The following is a 19,994-nucleotide window of genomic DNA, read 5'->3' as shown; positions in this document are numbered from 1 at the left end:
GATCTGCCAATTCTTGGTGGGGGCTAAAGCAGGGAAAGGAGAAGAAAGAAGAGGATGGGGTGGGAAGAAGGACTGGCTGTGCAGGAGTGAGCACAATGTAGGGGAACTGGATGTCTCTTTTAGTGCCTTGCACGGAAGGAGAGCAATGAAGGTGAAAAGGCTTGGGGCCTGGCTGCCCTCCACAACTCCCCCTGCTGTGCTCATTCATTCCAGCAAATGCCTGCCTGGAGAAACATGTCTGTTATTGAAACCCATCTCAGCATTTTAGTGAAACGCTCCTAGGGGCCTCCTAATTAAAGCTAGAGCGACTCACTTCATAATTATGTGGTGCACATTTCCTCTGATGAGCAGGGGTAGGGTTGCCTTTCCTGCTGATGAAAAAGCAGGCCCGGGTCTATCTGTCTATGTTAATAGGGTACATCTGTGGAAAACTGCAGTGGTTGAGCTTCTTTGCGAATCCCACCCCTGCCGCTCCCAAAAGAAAAAGGCCCATCAAAATGCGCACACTTGATGCATAATGACTGACAGTGTTTGTCTTGGTGACAGCGGACAAATGGGGATATGTAAAGAAGTCAATAAAGCAAGATTGGGCAATATGCAGCCCCCACTGGCACATCCTCCATTTTTTTAAAGTAAGTAAAGATGACAATAGAGGCTACAGGGGCGATAAAGTGCCAGAAGGGCTGAATCTTGCTTATATACGAGCTACGTTTAACTATGCTCATTTAAATTTAATGCACGCTGTGCTTTGTGGCATCATGGGGCGTGTGGCTATGGAACGTGGGCAGCTACTCAATGTCCTCCCCCTGCAAACTCACACACCCGCATGCATAAACACAGCTCTTGTTGTTATGGATAACTTAATGCAACATTTAGAAAACATACAAACGGAAGATAATACTAGAACACCAGGAGAGGTGCTGCAGATAAAAACAATAGGGACAACAATTTCAAATGACCAAACAGGCATCACTGCTGCCATTAAAAGCCAGAGGGGAAGCCATCAGGGAAGGGATGAGGTAGATCTCTGGGCAGGGAATTCCAAAGCTTGGGCATCACTACCAAAAGGCCCCATTCCTCATCCAGTTGGATGTGACTTTAGGACACCCAGGAGGGCCCCTTTTGATGAGCTTTATATGATGGCTCTGACAGCTGCAGCATCTGAAGCTGTTGCTATATCAAGCTAAGGCAATTTTGACCCACATGAAGTCAAATCTGTTCACTTGTAATCAAGGTTCTCAGAGTGGCTCACAATAAAAGATGATGGATGCATAAAGGATAAAACTCTCATGCAGGCTAATGCAGCATAAAAACCAGAAGTATAAGATAAAACAAATATCATAAAACTCATTTTGCATATACTTTGCTTTTGCTTGCCACCTTGAGCTTGGTGGGAGAAGAACGATAGACCTTCCACATAAATAAACAAATAAATCTACATCCTGTTCCATGCACCTGGCCAAACAACCACACATGTGTGGGTGCAGCCTCCATGTGAACTAGAAACCTAAAACAAGCAAATCCTGGCCCCTTTAGCTAATTGTATTCTTGTATTCCCCCCATTGGGATCTCCATCTGGAACACCAGCCTTGGGGCTGATTTCATCACAGAAGCACCGTCTGTTTCTGGTACGTCAAGGGCACTGCAGGCAGAGGTGCAGGAAATCAACCAAGGCTCCAGCATCATGTCTAGGCCTGATCTAGAACACAAGCCCATCTGTTATGGGGTTCTTGAGCTAGAGAACACCATCACAGGACCTCTGTACCCTTGAAGTCAGAATTTCCTGATGAACTAGCCACCTCCACACCAGGAAGCTGCATCCCCCTGTCAATTTGGTAAAACTCTTGGAAGAATTTGTCAAAATAGGTGGAAAAAGGCTGGGCTGCAAATTAGAGGCCTGTCACTTTAAGACCTTTCATTCTTCAAGGAAGGGGTGGAACCTAGAAGAGACCCTCTGGCCCTGGAGACATGGAAGCAATCAGTCCACTCATCTGGAAGTCTCAGGTCTTAGTCCTGGCCTAGGCTGTCCAACTGTGCCCCCATGGACTTCTTCTTGTAGAACCAAGACAGGGCCTGGCCGACCTCTGCTATGTGCTACCACAGAGCAAGCGACATGGTTGAGAGTGCAAGGGGGGGCTCAGGCAATCTAGGTTTGAGTCCCCGCTCAGCCATGGAGCCAACTGGGTGACTTTGGGCCAGTCACTGCCTCTCAGCCCAGCCTACCTCACAGGGTTGTTGTTGTGGGGATACAATTGAGAACAGCAGGAGAGAATAATGTAAACCACCCTGAGTTCTTTAAAAGAAAAAGGTGGGATATAAATCTAACAAACAAACAAACAATGAGCCTTGCTGTTGACTCCTCCTCTCAGTGCATTCATTGAAATCAATGTGTAAAACAGAGTCTCTTTAATGGGAAATTAGTGTGTCTAAAAGGCACACTTATGTTCAGCTCTTTTGTTCCAAATTGACCTGGGGCGAGGTCATTGCTCTAAAGACCTTTGGATAATCACAGCTTAATTCATTACCCAGGGAGAGGGCATCTGAGAGTATGACCTACTCAGCTGAACTGGGTGGTGCTCATTTAGAATTGGTCAGTATTGTCAACTGTTCTTTAGTTTCTGTGCCTTAACCGCTTAGTCTGGGTGTCTGTGACATAGAATCTTCAGTCACCCGGTTAGCTTTGCTGCTGGTGGCTTTCTCTTTGCTACCCAGATTTTATGCCTGGCTCCAGGCCTGGCTCCCAAGCCAAATTTCTGAAATACCATTCTTGGCCCAGATTTGCAACTACAGATAGCCAAGCCGTATTTGCTTCTTTCATTTTGATCCTGTCTTCCTCCCTGCCAAGGGCCCAAAGCAGGTTACAGTTTTGAACAGTCTGTTAAAACAGCCTGACTGTGTTGGAGTGCAGCTCCTATCATCCCAACGGGCAAGACTAATGCCCCTAACAGGTTGCCTTGTTTGGAGGGCACTAGATTGGGGGAGGCTGTGTTAAAGCAGTGAAATGTTCCGTCTAAAGCATGATACAGTGCATCACCCCCGAAAAACAAAAGTAATCTTTTGCACCATTTGAGACATTCTTTGAAACAGAAAAGTACTGTGCTCCTCAGGAAGGTGTCCCAAAAGGAAGTCATGTAAGCCTCACATGGGAAAATGGTTCCACCACTGTGGCGTCCCTGTGGATAAAGGCTTGTCTCAGGTAGCCACCAACTGAATTCCCAAAGAAGGCAGCTTGCAGAGCAGGAACGTTTCTGCTGCTGCTCTACAAGGGTCCTTTACGCAGAGGGCCCAGATATCTGCATCATTCTAACTGCAGTGAGTAAGGAGAATCGGACTGTTTCAAGTTGCAGTCTATGTGCTGGTTATTAGGAGCCCATGAATCATCTGCCCCATCAGCAGCCACTGGGTGAGTGTAATAGCTGTGGGTTCTGATAAGACTGACCACACTTGGAATGATGTGTGCATTTCTGGGCACTGCACCTGCAAAAGTATGCTGTAGAACTGGAAAAGTGCAAAAAAGAGCAGCAAACAATGATCAAGTGTCTGGAGCAACTCTCCTGTGAGGAAAGGCTATAACAGCTAGGATCATTTCACTTAGGAAAAGGTGAGTAAGGGGAGACGTGATAGAAGCGTACAGAGTTATGCACTGTTTGGAGAGAGTGGAAACAGAGATGTCATAACACTGGAACCTGGGCAAGCTGATTGGTGGGAGATTCAAGGCAGACAAAAGGAAGGACTTCTTCACCCAGTGCATAGTTCAGCTATAGAATTCACTTCTGCAAGATGCAGTGATGGCCACCTATTTGAACAGTTTTACAAGGGGACTGAACAAATTCATGGAAGAGAAGACTATCAACAGCTACTAGTTCTGGATCAGAGATGCTATGCCCGTGTACAACAGCTGCAGGGGAACATGGGCAGGAGGTACCATTGCACCCGCATTGCTTGTGGGACCCCATGGCATGGACACAATGCTAGATATAACACAGTTCTTCTTATGTCTGAAGTTCTTTACAGAGAGCTGCCTTCTAGCCCTGTTTCAGTATCATCACCTACCCTGCACCCATCCACTCGCTCATTCAGCCTGCTCCTTCTCTGGTGGTACCTGCTGCCTTCCGCACTTAGTGGGAACAGAGTTCTTCCCTACAAGAAGCAGAAGGAGGGTATCCAAATAGAAAGCGCTGAGAAAGTGCTGGAAGGAGACTCTGAGGAGATGGTTGTAGCAGCTGTCAGAATCTTTATCTGCTTAATCACGCGACGGCTTTCAATCATGTGGAAACTGAGAATCACTCATGCATTTATGTGTGAACAAGGAATTTAATTTCCTCAAAAGTCTGATCAACGCAGACCTGCATCAACCATGACAAGAATGCCAATCCTGTTTATCTACTCTGTGTGTCCCTGGAGATCACTGCAATACATGGAATGGATGCCCATGCCCAGCACACGCTCCTTCCCCTCCACAGCTGTACTGCATTCTCAGGGACATGCTTCCTTTCCAGATCCTTGCCACAGAGATGCATGGTGGGCAAACAGGAGCCTATCTTACCTGCAAACTGTACAGCAGGCCTCCACATCTACCTGAGAGGAAGACAGGTCCATTTGATTCCTTTGGCAAGCGCTGAGCTCTGTGCAGCATGCAGAGGTATGGCCATGCGATGTGCAGAGAAATGCATGTTGGAAACATAGTCATTCATTATCCTTTTTTCTGGAGCAGCTTACATGGAATTCCCAGGTAGCATCCTATCCATGCACTGACTAGATGCACTGACCAGGAACTGAGCTGCTTAACTTTAGCATACATGTATTCTCATATGTTAGCATGCCTTAGCATACACACTACATACTCAGACTATGCTCCAAGATGGGTCGAGATGGGGCATGCCAGTATATGTGTGATGTGACCTCAGGACTTGGAGGAAGCTGCAATCTAAATTCACACATGAGCTCAGGAATGATGTGCTGCATAATCAGAAACCTCTCAGTGTCTGCAACAGCTGTCAATTCTAGTCACTCACCTAAGACCCCTTCTAGCCCCCTCTTGGTGGTTCCAGAGCTCAGCTTTGGAACCTTTTTGCTCCGTCCTCAAAACTATTTTTTTATACCAGAGCTCAGTCTGGGAGCATGTAAATTAATAATGGAGGTCTACAGCAATCCCACAGAGATCGCACATCAGTCCATATATCCAACATTGCACTGCTCTTCACACAAGTGGACCACTCATGGGCAGTTATCTGTTCAGATTATAAGGCATGAGCCAACTCTCAAACAAGCAAAGTGCAATGCAAAAGTGCAGGGACCAAAACAGATGGGCCCCTGTCCTGACTCTATTCATCCATATGACCATCTGAAGCCTTCCGGCCAACAAGAACTGGGTGACATCAGATAACCTGCCTCCATGCCCACTTCTCTTCTGCTATGACAAAGAGCAGTGTTATGCCTGGCATGAGAACATCTTGCTCAGTTGCTCCAGTTTAACTATGGGTCTTTTATGATTTGTAATAATATTAATTATAATACAGGTTTTCACCCCCTGAAGTGCCAGTTTGACCAAGGCATCTCTGTGTGCAGAATGAGGCGTGGAGCACTCTGTGTAGAATAAAAGTATTTGGATGGTACCCTTTACAAGGAGAGAACTGACAGGAAAATACTTCCAACAGGAGATGAGAGGAGGGCAACTGTGGTTCTTAGTCTCCCTGCTGAGTGTTTTGCTATCTCTTCCTTCAGCAGGGGGCAAATAAAAGAAGGTTCAATTACTTTTATTATCATTGAATCATAGGAATTAATGATGGAAGAGATATATTAGTTAGGTCATCTACTCTCCCCTGCCAGGATGGAACTCTGGATTGTTTTCTTTGGTGAATGGCACTGTTCCAGTTCTAATTTTTTTCAACTCAGAGACTCATACTGTGCCCCCAAGAGACTGTTCCAGATGAAATGGAATCAGTTAGAAACCATTAGGAGGATTCTTCCGGTCTTCAGTCCCAGCTGTCCTCCTCTTTGCTTTGCTTTGTCCCCATTAGATGAGGGCTTATTCTCTGTGGGATGTGTGCCATACAGAATGTGGCCTGTTCAGATGCCGTTGGATAAAGAATGACAGCATCCACAATGAAAAGAGAAAATTGGGAGACATGAGTGGTGAAAGCGACAAATGCAAAAGGATGAAGAGTCATTTCACTGCCCCCTGCCCCAGCTGGGAATGTTGGAGGGAGACATGATATCTGATAAGAGCTTCGTCTTTCTGTTGCATGCTGGTGGTTTGGGCCTTCATTTCTTCCTTTTAAAATTTGTTTTACAATTAATGCTGCCACATGGCTGGAGAGGTTTTCTGATCCATTGAATCTCACTGGTTTTGACAAGGGTATAGAGATAATATCTGCTGTACCCTTTGATTGTTCTAGTTTTGGATTTAAATGTCACATCCCTGTTTTAATGTATGACTCCATCTGTTAACAGAAGAAAGGGTTTGGGCTTTTGTTACTGTTGTTGGCGTCAAGACAATCTGTCCTACACTGAATAATGAAAGGGTTCTTTCCCCCCCCCCCCCCCTTTCTATTTTCTGTCTCTGTATTTTTTTTTTTTTACTTTCTCCTTTCTGTAGATTTTGCCAAATGAATTTCCAGTTCCGTTTGCTTCCTTCAACTCTCCATAATGCTGTCTTCCATCATTTTTAGTGAATGATGGTCACAGTCCTGACATAGACAAGGAGATGAACAAGATTTCTGCCTATACACTCCAAGTACTCATGTTATGCAATCAGATATTACTACCCTTTTGTGATAACCAAAGGTAGAGAGTCTTTGTCATCTTTCCCTGCTTCTCCTGATAGTCTCCTTGCATTTGTAATGGCTAGGACATTTGTTGATTACAGCTGATCCATATAAATCTAAACACTGCCCACTAATGGCACTCATAATTTGCTTTCTAGGTTGGATGCTTAAAGTCTACTTTGTAGTCTGCCCCTGCCTGGAGGTCCTGATCCGGGAAGAGGGTAATCTACAGGTAGACATGAAATTGTGGCTATAGATCCCCTCAGGAACTATGGCTTTGTGGTGTAACACAAACTTTGAAGGTATTAGGTCAAATCCCCAGGTTATCCAGTTAAAAGAATCATAATGGCACATATGTCTGTTGGATGAGAATTCATGTTTGTAGAATAAATTTGTTAGTTCAGGCAAATGAGATGTTCTGCCAGTTAGGTTCCAGCTCTGCAACATGTCCATACTACTAAATCATCAAACCAGGTGTGAAGATGAGCTTTCAAAATGCTCACACCTTTTCCCTAAATCTGGCTAAATTATCATTACATCTCAATCAGGAACTGGGCAGAAAGTAAGTTTCCAGATGTTGCCCATAGCGATAGTAGCTTTTGGGAGCCAAAGCCTGAAACATCTGGAGATTTCCTTCTGCCCAATAGACACCTCATACATAGGTCGATAGATACCTCAATCTTGGCCACAGCTATTCTGACATCGTTTGTACTTGCGTTGCAAACTTTCAGAGAAGATGCCAGTTGTTCATTCAAAGTATGTCCTACATCAGCCTTGCCCAACTTGGCACCCTCCAGATGTTTTGAAGTACAACTTCTATCAGTCCCAGAAAACATGGCCACCAGTCAGGTATGGTGAAGTTGTAATCAAAATGTTCGAAAGGCATCAGACTGGAGACAGCTGCCTTAGCACATCATTCCAACAGAAACACCAAACTGGCTGTTGTGGAGAGTCTATGACCATTAGGTCTATGATTCAGGGGAGAATGAAAAGGATGATATGAGGTCTGGCAACAAAGCCCTATGAGGAGAGATTGAAAGAACTGGGTATATTTAGCCTTGAGAAGACTGAGTGGAGATATGATAGCACTCTTCAAGTACTTGAAAGGCTGTCACACAAAGGGGGGGGGGCAGAATTTCTTCTCAATTGTGCCAGTGTGAGGGCACCCAGTAATGGATTCAAGTTACAGGAAGCCAGATGCCAGCCAGAAAAACTTCCTTACTGTTAGAGCAGTACTGCATTGACCAAGGAGGCTATGGGCTCTCCCACACTGAAGGAATTTAAGAAGCAGTTGGGCAGCCATCCATCAGGGATGCTTTAACTTGGAGTCCTGCATGAAGCAGGGGGCTTGACTCAGTGGCCTTATAGACAGCTTCCAACTCTACTGTTCTGAATCTGGACTATGAATCCTTTGTGCCCAAAGAACCAATATAAGCCAGTTTCTGCCCTAAGGCAAGCTAGTGTCTATACATTATGTAAATACAGCCATATAAACATATCTACCGTTAGAGATGAGGAAGACCCAAGAGCCTTGCAGCAAACTGAGCCCCACCACAATACCAGCTCCTCTTCCCAGTTTCACCAGGCTTATCTATACACTTCATTCTGTCTTCAGATCTTAAGAGCTAAAAACCTGCTTGTCTTTTGGTCATATTTTCAACAAGCATAAAAATTGTCTTCTACTGAGTCAATCCATCCAGCTGCTCATGGGTTCAGGCAAGGGTTCCTTCTAGCCCCAGGGAGAGTTGAAGTTGGAACTTAGAGATGCACTCTGTCTCTCAGTTGGTGTCCCCAGCTTCCTCAGTGCTTCAAGGAAATGCACAACACTCTGTCTATGACAGTAAGCAAGCAAAAGGCATGCAAGAAACATCATTACACAGAGCATCACCTGTGCTGTGCAGATGGCTTCATCCTTAGAAAAGGGCATAGCAGTGTGTTGCCCCATTTTCCAAAGAGAGAAACTTTCTTAGACTTAACTGGCCCATTTTCAGTAAGAAAAGAAAGGTCAAAGTGATAGTCAATGGCACGCCTTTGGTAACATCTTTTGTATTCTCAGTAGGAGGACTATTAGTAAGCCTCTGGGGTCAAACACAACCTTCCTGAGCTCTTTTGCAAAGCCAGATGTAGTTACCCAAGAACTGAGCAATGCTAGGAGGCTGAATTCACAAAGCAAAGCTAAAGGGATGTGGTCTGGGGGTTTGTTTTTTCTTTGCACCTTGATGAGGACTATGCAGGTCAAGTATTTCCCCCTCCCTGAGCCTGCAGTGTAATTACCAGGGAACTTAATATTCTTCAGATCTCATGGCCTGAAGCCTTTTTTCCCTCTACCCAATTATCTTCTTGAAAGTAATGTGGGGTGGGAGGTATTTATAACAGAATATTTGGGGCGGGGGGGGGGGAGAAAATGTTCACAATGCATATTTAAAGACTGTTGGATGAGCTCATAATTTCCCATCTGCTGAAGCGAGGGTGGAGAGTGGGGGTTTGCTTATGCTTCTTGGCTGCCAAGCCATCAGAAAGATTGAAATATGCCAGGTAATATTAATCATGTGAAATGTCAGCATCTGGAGTGAAAAGAGGGCTGTGCAGGGGAGGGGAGAGGGCTGCGTTTTTGCTGTGCTTTTGCAGGGTGAGCCTATTTTACTTTCTTTCATTGTCAAATAATTGCCACACATATTTTTGTAAGAAAAAGTCAGGTACTAAAGGATCTGCAAAACCATCAGCCGCTGCCCCCAGCAAATTCAACCAATTTGGATTTGCCAGATGTAGTAAAGGGGAATACTGTCTCACAGCCTATTGCCAACTTTTATTGGCCTCTTATGAATCAGCTTGGACCTATAATGTATTTGTACAATTTATATAGTGCTGTACATCAATGTCAGTGGTGAACCATAAAAGGAAAATTAAGAATGAGAATACAGGCTTAAAACCTGTATAATGGTTCCAGTACAACCATGGCTGGTCAGTCAGGGAAAGGCTTGTTTAAATAAAATGTCTTCAGCCTCAAGAGTAAAGCCTGCTTGGCTGGCATCAAGAGGTAGTTCCCTGGAGAGGAAACCAGTACACTAAGGGCTGCACTCCCAGGCAACTCCAAATGGACTGCAGGTCCATACAAAGCCACCACAGTTGGCTCATCCAGTGACCTCAGTGACCAAGGAAGCTGCTAAGGGACAGGGGTGCTTTCTCAGATAACCTGGCCCCAAGTTGTTAAAGGCTTTATATACCAAAAGCGATGTGTGAGCTGCCAAATTCTTCTTGAACTGCAGCTTCTGAACCAAACTTAAGGTTCCAATTTATGAAATGCATCCTATCTCTGTAGAGATTCCTTAGGTAGCTAAAACAAGCAGAGGTTCTGTGTAGGGACAAATAGATTCCTATCTGTCACTGGAAACTCAAGTGGCCTTGGTGTCAAAGAGAGCCTATTATCAACTTCAGATGGCAGGGCAGTCAGAACAGTTCCTGGTCAGAGATAGCTTGGCTGCAGTGATCCATGAACTGGTAACCTCAAGACTGGACTATTGCAATGTGCTTTCTGTCAGGCTGCCCTTGAATTTGGTGTAGAAGGTGCCACTGGCTTGCTGAGTAGAGCTTTCTATTATCCATAAATGTCTCCTATGCTGAAAGCTCTGCACTGGCTGCTGATTAGCTCCCAATCTATATTCATGGAGTTGGTTTATAAGGCTCTAAATAGCCCAGATCCAAGTGATCTGGGAAACTGCTTTCTCTCCTAGAGGCTGACCAGTGTCTTAGGGTGCCTTAGTGGGAGGCTGTACTCCCTGTACTGTGGCCTATTGATCTTTGTTTGGCTGTGGTGTGGAAGAGTCCCTATGGCATTCACCATGTAGGATCATCTCCCCATTATATAGGAACATAGGACACGCCCTCATACTGGCTGGCTTCACACAACATGAGAAGCATGGCTACCACAGTCTGCGGGGGGGGGGAGGGGTACCATGTTCTGCCCAACAGATGATCAAATGGTTTCCACATTATCAAGATTTCCATCCTCCTGACTCTGTCCTCTTGTGGTTGGCACATATCCCATCAGTCACCATGTGTCAGATTTATTCCCAGGCTGCATCACTCGCTACCTACATTGCCTGCCTTTTCCTCATTGGTCTGCTCATCTGTTACTAGGCAGAGAAGCAGAAGTCAGATGGCTGAAGCAGTGCCCAGAGGGACTGCTCTTCCCAGGGAACTCTGTGGTAGCTGCATACCAGAACTGTGGAAACCACAATTCTTGATTTGGACAACATGACAAACCATGGTGGAAGAAAACCAACTGTTGTTTCTTGTGATTTTTAAGTACCAGATTTACCATGGTGAAATACCACCACTGGGTTCAGGCAACATGGCAGAGCAACAGTGGTAAAAAGTCACCATGGCTTGTTGTGCTGTCTGGACCCAGTCACTGAGACAGCCTCCTGGACCATCTAGCTCAGTATTGTAAAGATGGACCAGCAGCAATGATTCTCCAGGGCTTCAGGTCTCAGGAGTTTTTCCAACACTACCAGGAGTTACTGAGAATCAAACTTGGGATCATCAGCATTCAAGGAACGTTTTCTGTTACTGAGGTATGGGGACTGCAGTCTTTTAGACACATTCATTTGCCTAGGCATTTCCTGACCTGAGGCATTGCAAGCACGCTGTTAAAGATTCTGTTGTTTAGTCACAGTTTTATTGACTGTTTTTATGGTAATTTAACAAGTTGTTGTCTTTTGTAATTAGGGAATTTATTAAAGTGAAAAGTGTTATAGAAACCCCTCTGAAAATAAATAAATAAATCTTGCTTAGGCTATAAACAAACAAGCCACTAATCTCTGTCCCATGTCTGCAAGGACAACAGTGGGAATAATAGCAGTGATTTCTCTTAAAGGGTTGTTCTCTAGATTCCTGCAAATAATCATATCGTTCTTTCTTAATGGATTGTTAAAGGTTCCTGAGAAGTATGTCTGGGAACCATTCCAGAGTGCTATGAAAACAATAAAACATTATGATTTAGATTGCTTGGAAATTCTATCACTGATCAAGAAGCTCTCCTTCTGGAAAATATAAGGGTTGAATGTGGTGAGCAGGGAAGAGAATTCTACAATTTAAATGTGTGAATGTTGGATAGGCACACATATATTTCCCTAATTGCTGGAAGGAACAGCCACAACAAAGCAAGAGCTAGTTAGTTGGTCTCACTTAGTTCAGTATGGAATATTCATGCCATTCCATACAATGGCATAATCTAGTTTGGACTCTGAATAACTTAATAACCTATAAAAGCCAAGCAACAGGCAAATTCATTTATTACAAACCAATCACATATTGAAACAACATTACCATCAAACATCAAGTTGGATCGAGCCTATCTAAAATGAACCTACTGAAATAGAACAGGAATTAGTGGGTAAGGTGTAGTTTAAGCTCATGCTCCACCAGAAAAGAGATTATTGTCCTTTTGGGAAGGAAGGCCAGGCAGAAGAGGAGCAACATGCCACTGGAAAGTAAGATCCCTTGCACAGAGAGGTGGGTGTGGTAGTGTTGTTTGAAGAACCAAGGGAGGTGTTCCTGAACTGCAAGAGCAGTGATGCAGAATTACAAACCTGGGGGCCAAATCCTGCCCTCCTGGAGTCCCAGTCTCGCCCTCCAACATTCCTCTGAAAGACACACCCCTTTCCTTTCCACAAGTCCCACCCCGTGGCAGGGGGTGTGTCCTCAACCACCAATAGCTTGAAAGTTTCCTGAATTCTGTGCAGTCCTCCCATGCAAATACACAAGCATTGCAAAAGTGGGAAATGTCTCCCATAAGGCTTAGTTGCTGGCCAGAAGAGCTTTGAGCTACAATATGGTGGTCTTTTTAGCCCTGCCCCTTTTATCTTTAGCCCCACCCACCACAGGAAGGTGGATCCCAAGAATATCTTCAAAACAGAATTCATTTCTCAGACTGAAAAAGGTTCAATATTCTGAACCAAAGAGCACTTTTCACTGAATATCCGGGGCTTTACCTTTGATGAAACACAGTGTTTTGATAACTCTCTGCAGCTAGCAAGCTGAAAGAATGATTAGGAATACCTGCCTTATGAGTTTAGCTGCCAAGTTTTAGGATAATTTGGGGGTAGAGGAAAAGCAACATTTGACTACCCAAATGCACCAGTACAGAGTATGGACCATTAAAGAGACTGATGACCAGAGTGACTTCTTATGTCATGCCTGACCCTGTTCAGTGAACTGAGCAGAAATGGAAACTGGTGGTCTTGGAAAGGCAGAAAATGGGGATGCCCAAAAATATGTCTGCCTTCCAGTAAACAGGCAGGAAAGAAAAGGACAATGTCTTTATTTAGGGGATAAATACTGGGCTGGAGCCAGACAGTGCTGGAGTAGAGCTACTGAAGTCAGTTAAATAAATTTATTTTATCACGACCAATTTTAAATCCCACTGAATTCAGTGGGTCAGCTCTAAGCATGATTAAACCTGGATCCAACCCAATGTTACCACTAAACCTTTGTTATCCTCAGACCTTTCTTTTTAACCTATGCTTTATGGGACTCAGGGATCCACACAAAAGTGTGGTCTCTGTCCTTAGGAGTCCCTGGAACTAGATATATTAGGTAGGGATTCAGCCTGGGCCTGGCATCAAGCTCTGGCTAATGGAGGAAACTTTGCAAGGCTGTGTAGAGACATAAATCAATTCAGCAGTGAACCTACTGCAGAAATACATTCATTGCAGTTGAGACATATGTACAATGTCCTGATCCAGAAATGGCCCCAGGGAAGGCGGGTTTCCACAGTTCTGATTTGCTGACAATTGTATTAGTCAGGAAATAACTTCCTCCCACCTGTGAACCCAGATCAGAAAACAAAAAGAGGAGCAAGCCTTTAAAAAGGAAGAAGTAATAAAAATTTTTAGGGAGAAATCCTATTTGAGTTTAGATAGAAATAAGTCCTACAACTCTCAGCATTCATTAGCCAGCAAGCTTCAGGCAGAAGGCCAACAAGGTGAAGAATGTTGCATATAAAAGAAGAAAGATTAGTGAGAAAGCCTTATTAAACACAGTGGGATCTCACTGCAGTTTGGCTAGATTATATATTGCTTCTATATATCTGCAACACAGAAAATGTTTTAATAGAAAATCTACCCATGGATCTACTATTTAGTTGGTGTTCTTCTGAATTCTTCATTAAGGGACCCTATCAGAATTTATCCTTTGTAAAATGCTAAAGAACCTCAGAGTACTTCACGAATCAGCTCAAAGTAAAAACTGTAAAACAGTGAATGTGTACAGGCTGCCCCTGGCTTTTTGAACCCTGTCTCACAAAGTTCTGTAGTTTGACCAGTGCTTTTCCACCCATTCATAAATGATTTGGCATTAGGAGTGGGTAGTGAAGTGGCCATGTTTGCTGATGACACTAATGTTTAAGGCAGTTAAATTCAAAAGGGACTGTGAGGTGCACCAGAGGGACTTCTCCAAGCTGGGAGAATGGGCATCAAAATGGCAAATGCAACTCAATATAAGCACATGCAGAGTCATGCATGTTGGGTCAAAAAATCCCGACTCTTAGTATATGTTAATAGATCCAAGCTAGCAGTGACTGAACAAGAAAGAGATCTTGGGGTAGTGGTGGACAGCTTGATGAGAATGTTGGCCTAGTGGTCAGCTGCTGTGGAGAAGGCAAATTCTATGCTAGGCATAATTAAGAACAGAATAGAAAACACAACTGCCAAAATCTGACTTCCCTTATACAAATCTTTATTCCACACCTGGAATATTGTGTTCTGTTCTGGTTGCCTTATCTAAAAAAGGACATTACTGGGTTGGAAAACATACAGAGAAGAGCAACTAAAATGGTCAGGGGGCTGGAGCAGCACCCTTATGAGGAGTGGCTACAGCAATTAGGACCCTTCAGCTTAGAAAAGGGGTGAGTAAGCTTTCCCACGGGATTGGGCAGATCCATGAGGAGGGAGGCTATCAGTTGCTGCTAGCCTCCCTGGCTATGTGCCTCCTTCTCTACTGGAGGTGACATGCCTGCATCACCACTGCTGAGGAGCTTGGGCAGGCAGAGGTCTGGAACCCATCCTGCTTAAGAGATCCTGTGGGCAGCTGGCTTACCACTGTGTGCACAGAGTGCTGGACTAGAGGGACTTTTGGTCTGATCCAGCGTGGCTTTCCTTAGGTTCGTAACAAGCCATGGTTCAGCAACAACCCACACTCAAACCTGAGTGTGGATTATCATGTTGTCTGAACCCAGTCAGCATGTGTGTGTGTGTGTGGGGGGGGTGTATGTCAACTTCCGTTTTATATTTTATTATTTATTTAATTTCTATATCACCCAATAGCTGAAGCTGTCTTCCAGATATCTTGAGAGCAAGTCAGTCTCATGAACTATAAGGGCTGTTTCTACTGTTAAGAAAGAGACCCTTTGATGGAGTAATGCTATATGAAAGAAATGATCAATCAGTGCTGCCATTTAGTGACTGTTGGGGACATATATTACTTCACTGCCCCAAATAAATACATAACCCACGTACACAAGGCAATCTCTATTCAATAGATTGTTACACTTCACTACATAAAGACTAATGTTCTTTCAAGAATGTAGTCGAAGGGAGTAAGAAAGTAGGTTTATAAACTTAGGTTCAACATTTTGATAAGCCCTAGGCATGATTATTATTAATAATTAACAAATATGCCAGTCTCTCTAACTTGAATTTTTAATGCCCCTATCCATATAGCTTAGCTTGCAGCTGGGCCTGATGGAATCCACAAAAGAGACACCCTTAATGTGCTCTGCCAAGGGTTGCTTCATCCATTATGCGTTCTCCTATTTTTGGAAGGAACAGAACTCCCAGAAGCCTGGATTGAACCAAGTCGTCTTATAATGGAATAAGGTGGGCTATTTAGTTTATGAATTTCTATACCCCACCCTTCATATAAAAACTTATATAAGGTGGTTTACAAAAATTGTTAAAAGAAATATATAGAAACAGATAAAAATACAATAATCAAACAGTAGTGACATACATGGAAAACACATATATCATAAGTTAAAAATTAAATGCTTATGAAAACCAGAAAAAAAATTCTTTGACCCTGGAAAGGAATCTATTTTGACTTTCCTGGGAGAGCACTTTATTATTTGGGCACCCCACCAAGAAGGCCCTGCCTCCAGAGGCTATCTGCCACCCTTTCGGGTGATGTAGGAATTGTGACAATGGACTCTGAAGATGATTGTGTAAATGCACAGGCAGGCTGTGTCTGCACTCAGTACCCATGATCAGTACAGATTTCACAAATCTTCACAGGAATTCATCATGAAGGTTCAATCACAGTATCACCTGTGTCACCAGATCTCTCTTTTTTGTGATTATTATGGGAAACTGGATTGCACATTATGGTATAATAGCTTCAGTTAAAATGGAAGACTGTGAACTCCAGTGTAGCAGGCACAGATTCCTCCTAGGCTCAGCACTGAGCTCCGGACGAAGGAAAGAACTCCAAAGCCATGTTTTGATGTAGAAGTGCATGTGTGCAAATATGTTTCATAAGAAGGGCTGGCATCCATGGAAAGAATGGTCGGGTACTTGACAGGGGCCCATGCCCCAGCAGGGGCCCACCGTCAAGAATCTCCTGGAGCTACTCCTGCCCTTCACCACTGCATCTTGCTTGTTCACCTCAGGCCTGGTGCAAGTTCTCTTGCCACCTGAAACCGAACTTCTGCTGCTGCCCAATCCTCCCTGACTCCCTCCCTGTTGTTCTTCTGCTACATATCCATCTGTCCTCTGTTTACCTTTGCCATCATGCAAGGGTTCTCACAAGATCTTGGAACATGCCCAAGTTCTTGTGAGATGTCTTGGTATACAGCCAAGACTGAATCATAGAATCATAAAAAAGTAGAGTTGAAAGAGCCAGTAAATCCATCAGGTCCAATCTCAGTGCAGGACTCCTTGGGCAATGTTGCAATATCTGTCTGAGATCTCATGAAATGTTGTGGGACATGACCAAGATCTCATGGTAGATCCTGAGTCCCACAGCTGCTGTCCCAAACAGCCCTGACAGCTACACTCCTTTTCCAGCAAATGCCACATTGGCAAAGAAGCTTCTGGGACTTTCTAAAGCACCCGCAGGAGGTGGTAGTGGGCCCCCTGGGCTGGAAACTGGTATGGGGAGTGGCACAATGCCATCTACTCCTCCAGCTCTGCCACCTCATGTGGACACCTCACTGTGCTTTATGGGTTGGCCAGCCCTGGTTCACCTGCCTTTCACTCTGGCCCAGACGACAATGGTGCTGGTGAGAAAGAGGAGGAGGAGGTGTCCCTGCTTATATACTCATTGGCTCTCTCCCTGTCAAGCAAGAAAATGCTGAGAAAGAGAATAAGGAATATTAATAGTTGGTGACAAAAGTACTTAGAAGACTCACTGAGAGATGGGTCCCACAAGGGTGTTCAAATCCTTGGAACTTGCAGTGTTGATAGATGTATGCATGTAATCTGATCTTAGCATCAGCTATTCAAAACCTACCCAAGGAACATGGGAGTCTAAGCTTCTTTCCCCCCCTTCTCTCTTTTATGCAGAATAATAAAATACAAACTATCTCTCAAGGGGAACATCAGCCATAGCTACTTCTCTTTGTGTGAGATTCGCTCTCATCCAGTAGTAATCAGACAAGGCAAAGAAATCTGGGGCAAGGATTCCAAGCTGTGTGCTAATATTGGAAAGAAAGCAGGAAAAATACCCTTGGGCCAATCTCTTCTATGCACAGAAATGTGAAACAATGTCTTGCTTTCCTAGACAGCTTTCTGTAAATTATTTTTAAAAAATAAAATAAAATACAAGCACACAAACAAAAAGACAAATTATTTAGAGCCAGATTCAATTATCACTTGACATTAGCTGGTGGTAATATTATGTGCAGTCTAGAAGTGTATAATGGAATAAAATCATGTCATTTACTTCAATAGACCTCCTCTTAGGAACAGTTCTACTGCAGAAAAATGACTGACTGCATCTGTCTCTGAAAACTTCTTTTGTTAGTTTTATTGCCCTGAGTAGCTCACTGGGAGTACTGAAAGTAAAGGATGCTGCACCACAGGAAATTAAAAAAGAAAAAACTTTCCAACCGATTAACACATATCCAAAACTAGAAATGTGGGGGATGGGAGCAATTATAGTCCAAAGCAAAACTGAATTTGATTGGAACCTGTTAAGACAAAATTTGGTTTCAGAATACTGTTCTATTATCAGATGCTATAATATGTAAAATGCCCTCTAGATCTTTTCATAATATATAGTATTTCAATGGAAGCATAGAAAGCTCTGTCTCCTGAGAATTAATTAAAATGTAGCTGAAAATGCAATGCTTTCTAAAGATTTTATATTGCCTGGGGACAATGTGGCTTTGGGTGGTGGGATGGTAGTCTAAATGAAGTAGCAAGCACATGTCTATTTTTATGGGGTGTTGTTGCTTTTCAAAATCTCCATCCACTTGTCCATTCCTCTGCACCTATAAATATTTCTATATGTAGTCCATAATAACTATCCCTTGTGATCCAATAAGAGGAGATGGTTTAATGGAATTTACACAGCTACACTCAGCGTGCCAGCCGTGTATTCTTCCTCCTCTCTCCATATGCACACGGTCATCCTTCATCCCCAAGTCCCAAAGCAAGACAGTCACTTCCTGCCCAGCTAGAGCCAAGTGATTTACCAGAACATGTATCAAAGTTCTGATTAAATTATATCAAATTATATGAACTAAAATGCCACCCCCGCCCCTGAACACAAGAAAACAGGGTAGGGTGTTCAAAAACCAATATCCTATCCTTGTTGGGAATATAACTTATGTTTTTGTTTTGGGGTTCCAATTTTGGAATAGACTTGCTTTTTGCTTAAAATATTCTAGTAATCAGGTAGGATCAGCTGGGGTTGGGGGAGGATGAATGAAGAAAGGTGGTGAGAGAAGCCAACATGGAAAACTATGTGTCCATCACCCTCTCTGCAGCATTTACTCAGAAGTTAATTCATTTTTAACTGTGAAGTTACCATCTGTCCCCTTGTTGTGTTGGAAGTGGGTTGCAGACTCTGGCTTCATTTCTATCTTCGCCACCTGGCTAAACTCTGGCTTCCTTCTGGTGAGTCTTGCCTAGCCACTGCTTACTCATAGGCTTGCAAGTGCCTGACGCTGTAGAATAGTAACCTCTGACTGTGGCATAGGGGAAAGGTAAGGAGCCTGCAAGCCTTGTAAAAGGCTGCGGGAAGGGAATGCAAGTGGGGGGAAAGATAAACTGGGAAAGGCAGGGATAGGCGACGATGGGCGACTCCTTTACCTCAATCTTGTCGATCCTGTCTTTCAGCACCCTGACGGCCTCCTCGAGTTCTTGGATCATGGCCGGCGAGTCCCAGGGTAGATCACCCATGGTGTCTTGCCTGTGGTCACCCCAGACCGCAGGGCTATCCTGGAAACTCAGCTCCAGCCCGTTCTCGCACTGGCTCAGTTTGGTGGTCAGCTCCCGGATGGTCTCCTGGTCCGTGAGGATCTGCTCTTTCTGCTGCTGGGCCGTCTGCCTGAGCTGCTCAGCCGTGCTTTGCAGGAAGAAGAGCTCCTCGCTGGCTGCCGCTGCCGCGCCCGGGCTGTCCCCCTGGGGGCTTCCTTCCGATGGGCACTCCACCGTCAGCGGGGTGCACAGGAAGCGGCTGAAGAGCTGCTGGTGCTGCTGTGGCCGGGCGCTGGCCAGCAGGTCCAGCAGCGAGTCCTGGGGGCCTGCCGAGAACCCCCCGTAGGGATTCTCGCCAGCACCATGGAGAGCGCCCAGCGTCTTGTCCGCCGGGGCGGCGGCGGCGGGCAGCAGGGCAGCGGCCGCGGCGTTGGAGCCATTGTCGGCACCTTGGAGAGCTCTGCCGCTGTTGGCCGCAGGGAAGACGGTCGCGATGATGCAAATGATTGCACCAAGGAAAGCCAGCATCCCTGCGGCCAGGAGCACCACCAGAAACTTCAGGGTGGCAGCTTCCAGGGGGTCAGGAACCAGGAGAAATGGTAAAGCCCAAGGATGGGCTGGGGGACCGAGGAGGGAGGGGAGGGAAGGCGGAAAGCGGCGCGCAGTGGCGGGCAGAAGGCGCCCGGGGAGCCAGCCAGCGGCAAGGAAAGCTGGGAAGGGCTGCCAGCGAGAAGCCCTCGCTGCTTTCTGCCACTTGAAGCAGGGCTGTTGATTATATCTTGATTGGAGCGAGAGGACGGGAACGTCA

General features: G+C 44.8%; 1 protein-coding gene across 1 annotated transcript in view; it reads right to left on the bottom strand.

The window, feature by feature from the left end:
• Positions 1–19,753, bottom strand: part of NPTXR (neuronal pentraxin receptor) — a 26,104-nt gene extending 6,351 nt beyond the window's left edge. Inside the window, exon 1 of the mRNA XM_044441139.1 lies at positions 19,079–19,753. Within this exon, the coding sequence (XP_044297074.1) occupies positions 19,079–19,714 (636 nt within the window). The 5' untranslated portion in view covers positions 19,715–19,753. The remainder of the gene's footprint in view (positions 1–19,078) is intronic.
• Positions 19,754–19,994: the final 241 nt, after the last annotated feature.

Source organism: Varanus komodoensis, unplaced genomic scaffold (assembly GCF_004798865.1).
Source record: "Varanus komodoensis strain SLA01 unplaced genomic scaffold, ASM479886v1 scaffold39, whole genome shotgun sequence".
Lineage (NCBI taxonomy): Eukaryota > Metazoa > Chordata > Lepidosauria > Squamata > Varanidae > Varanus > Varanus komodoensis.
The sequence above is the reverse complement of the archived record's forward strand: the minus strand, read 5'-3'. Positions and strand labels throughout refer to the sequence as shown.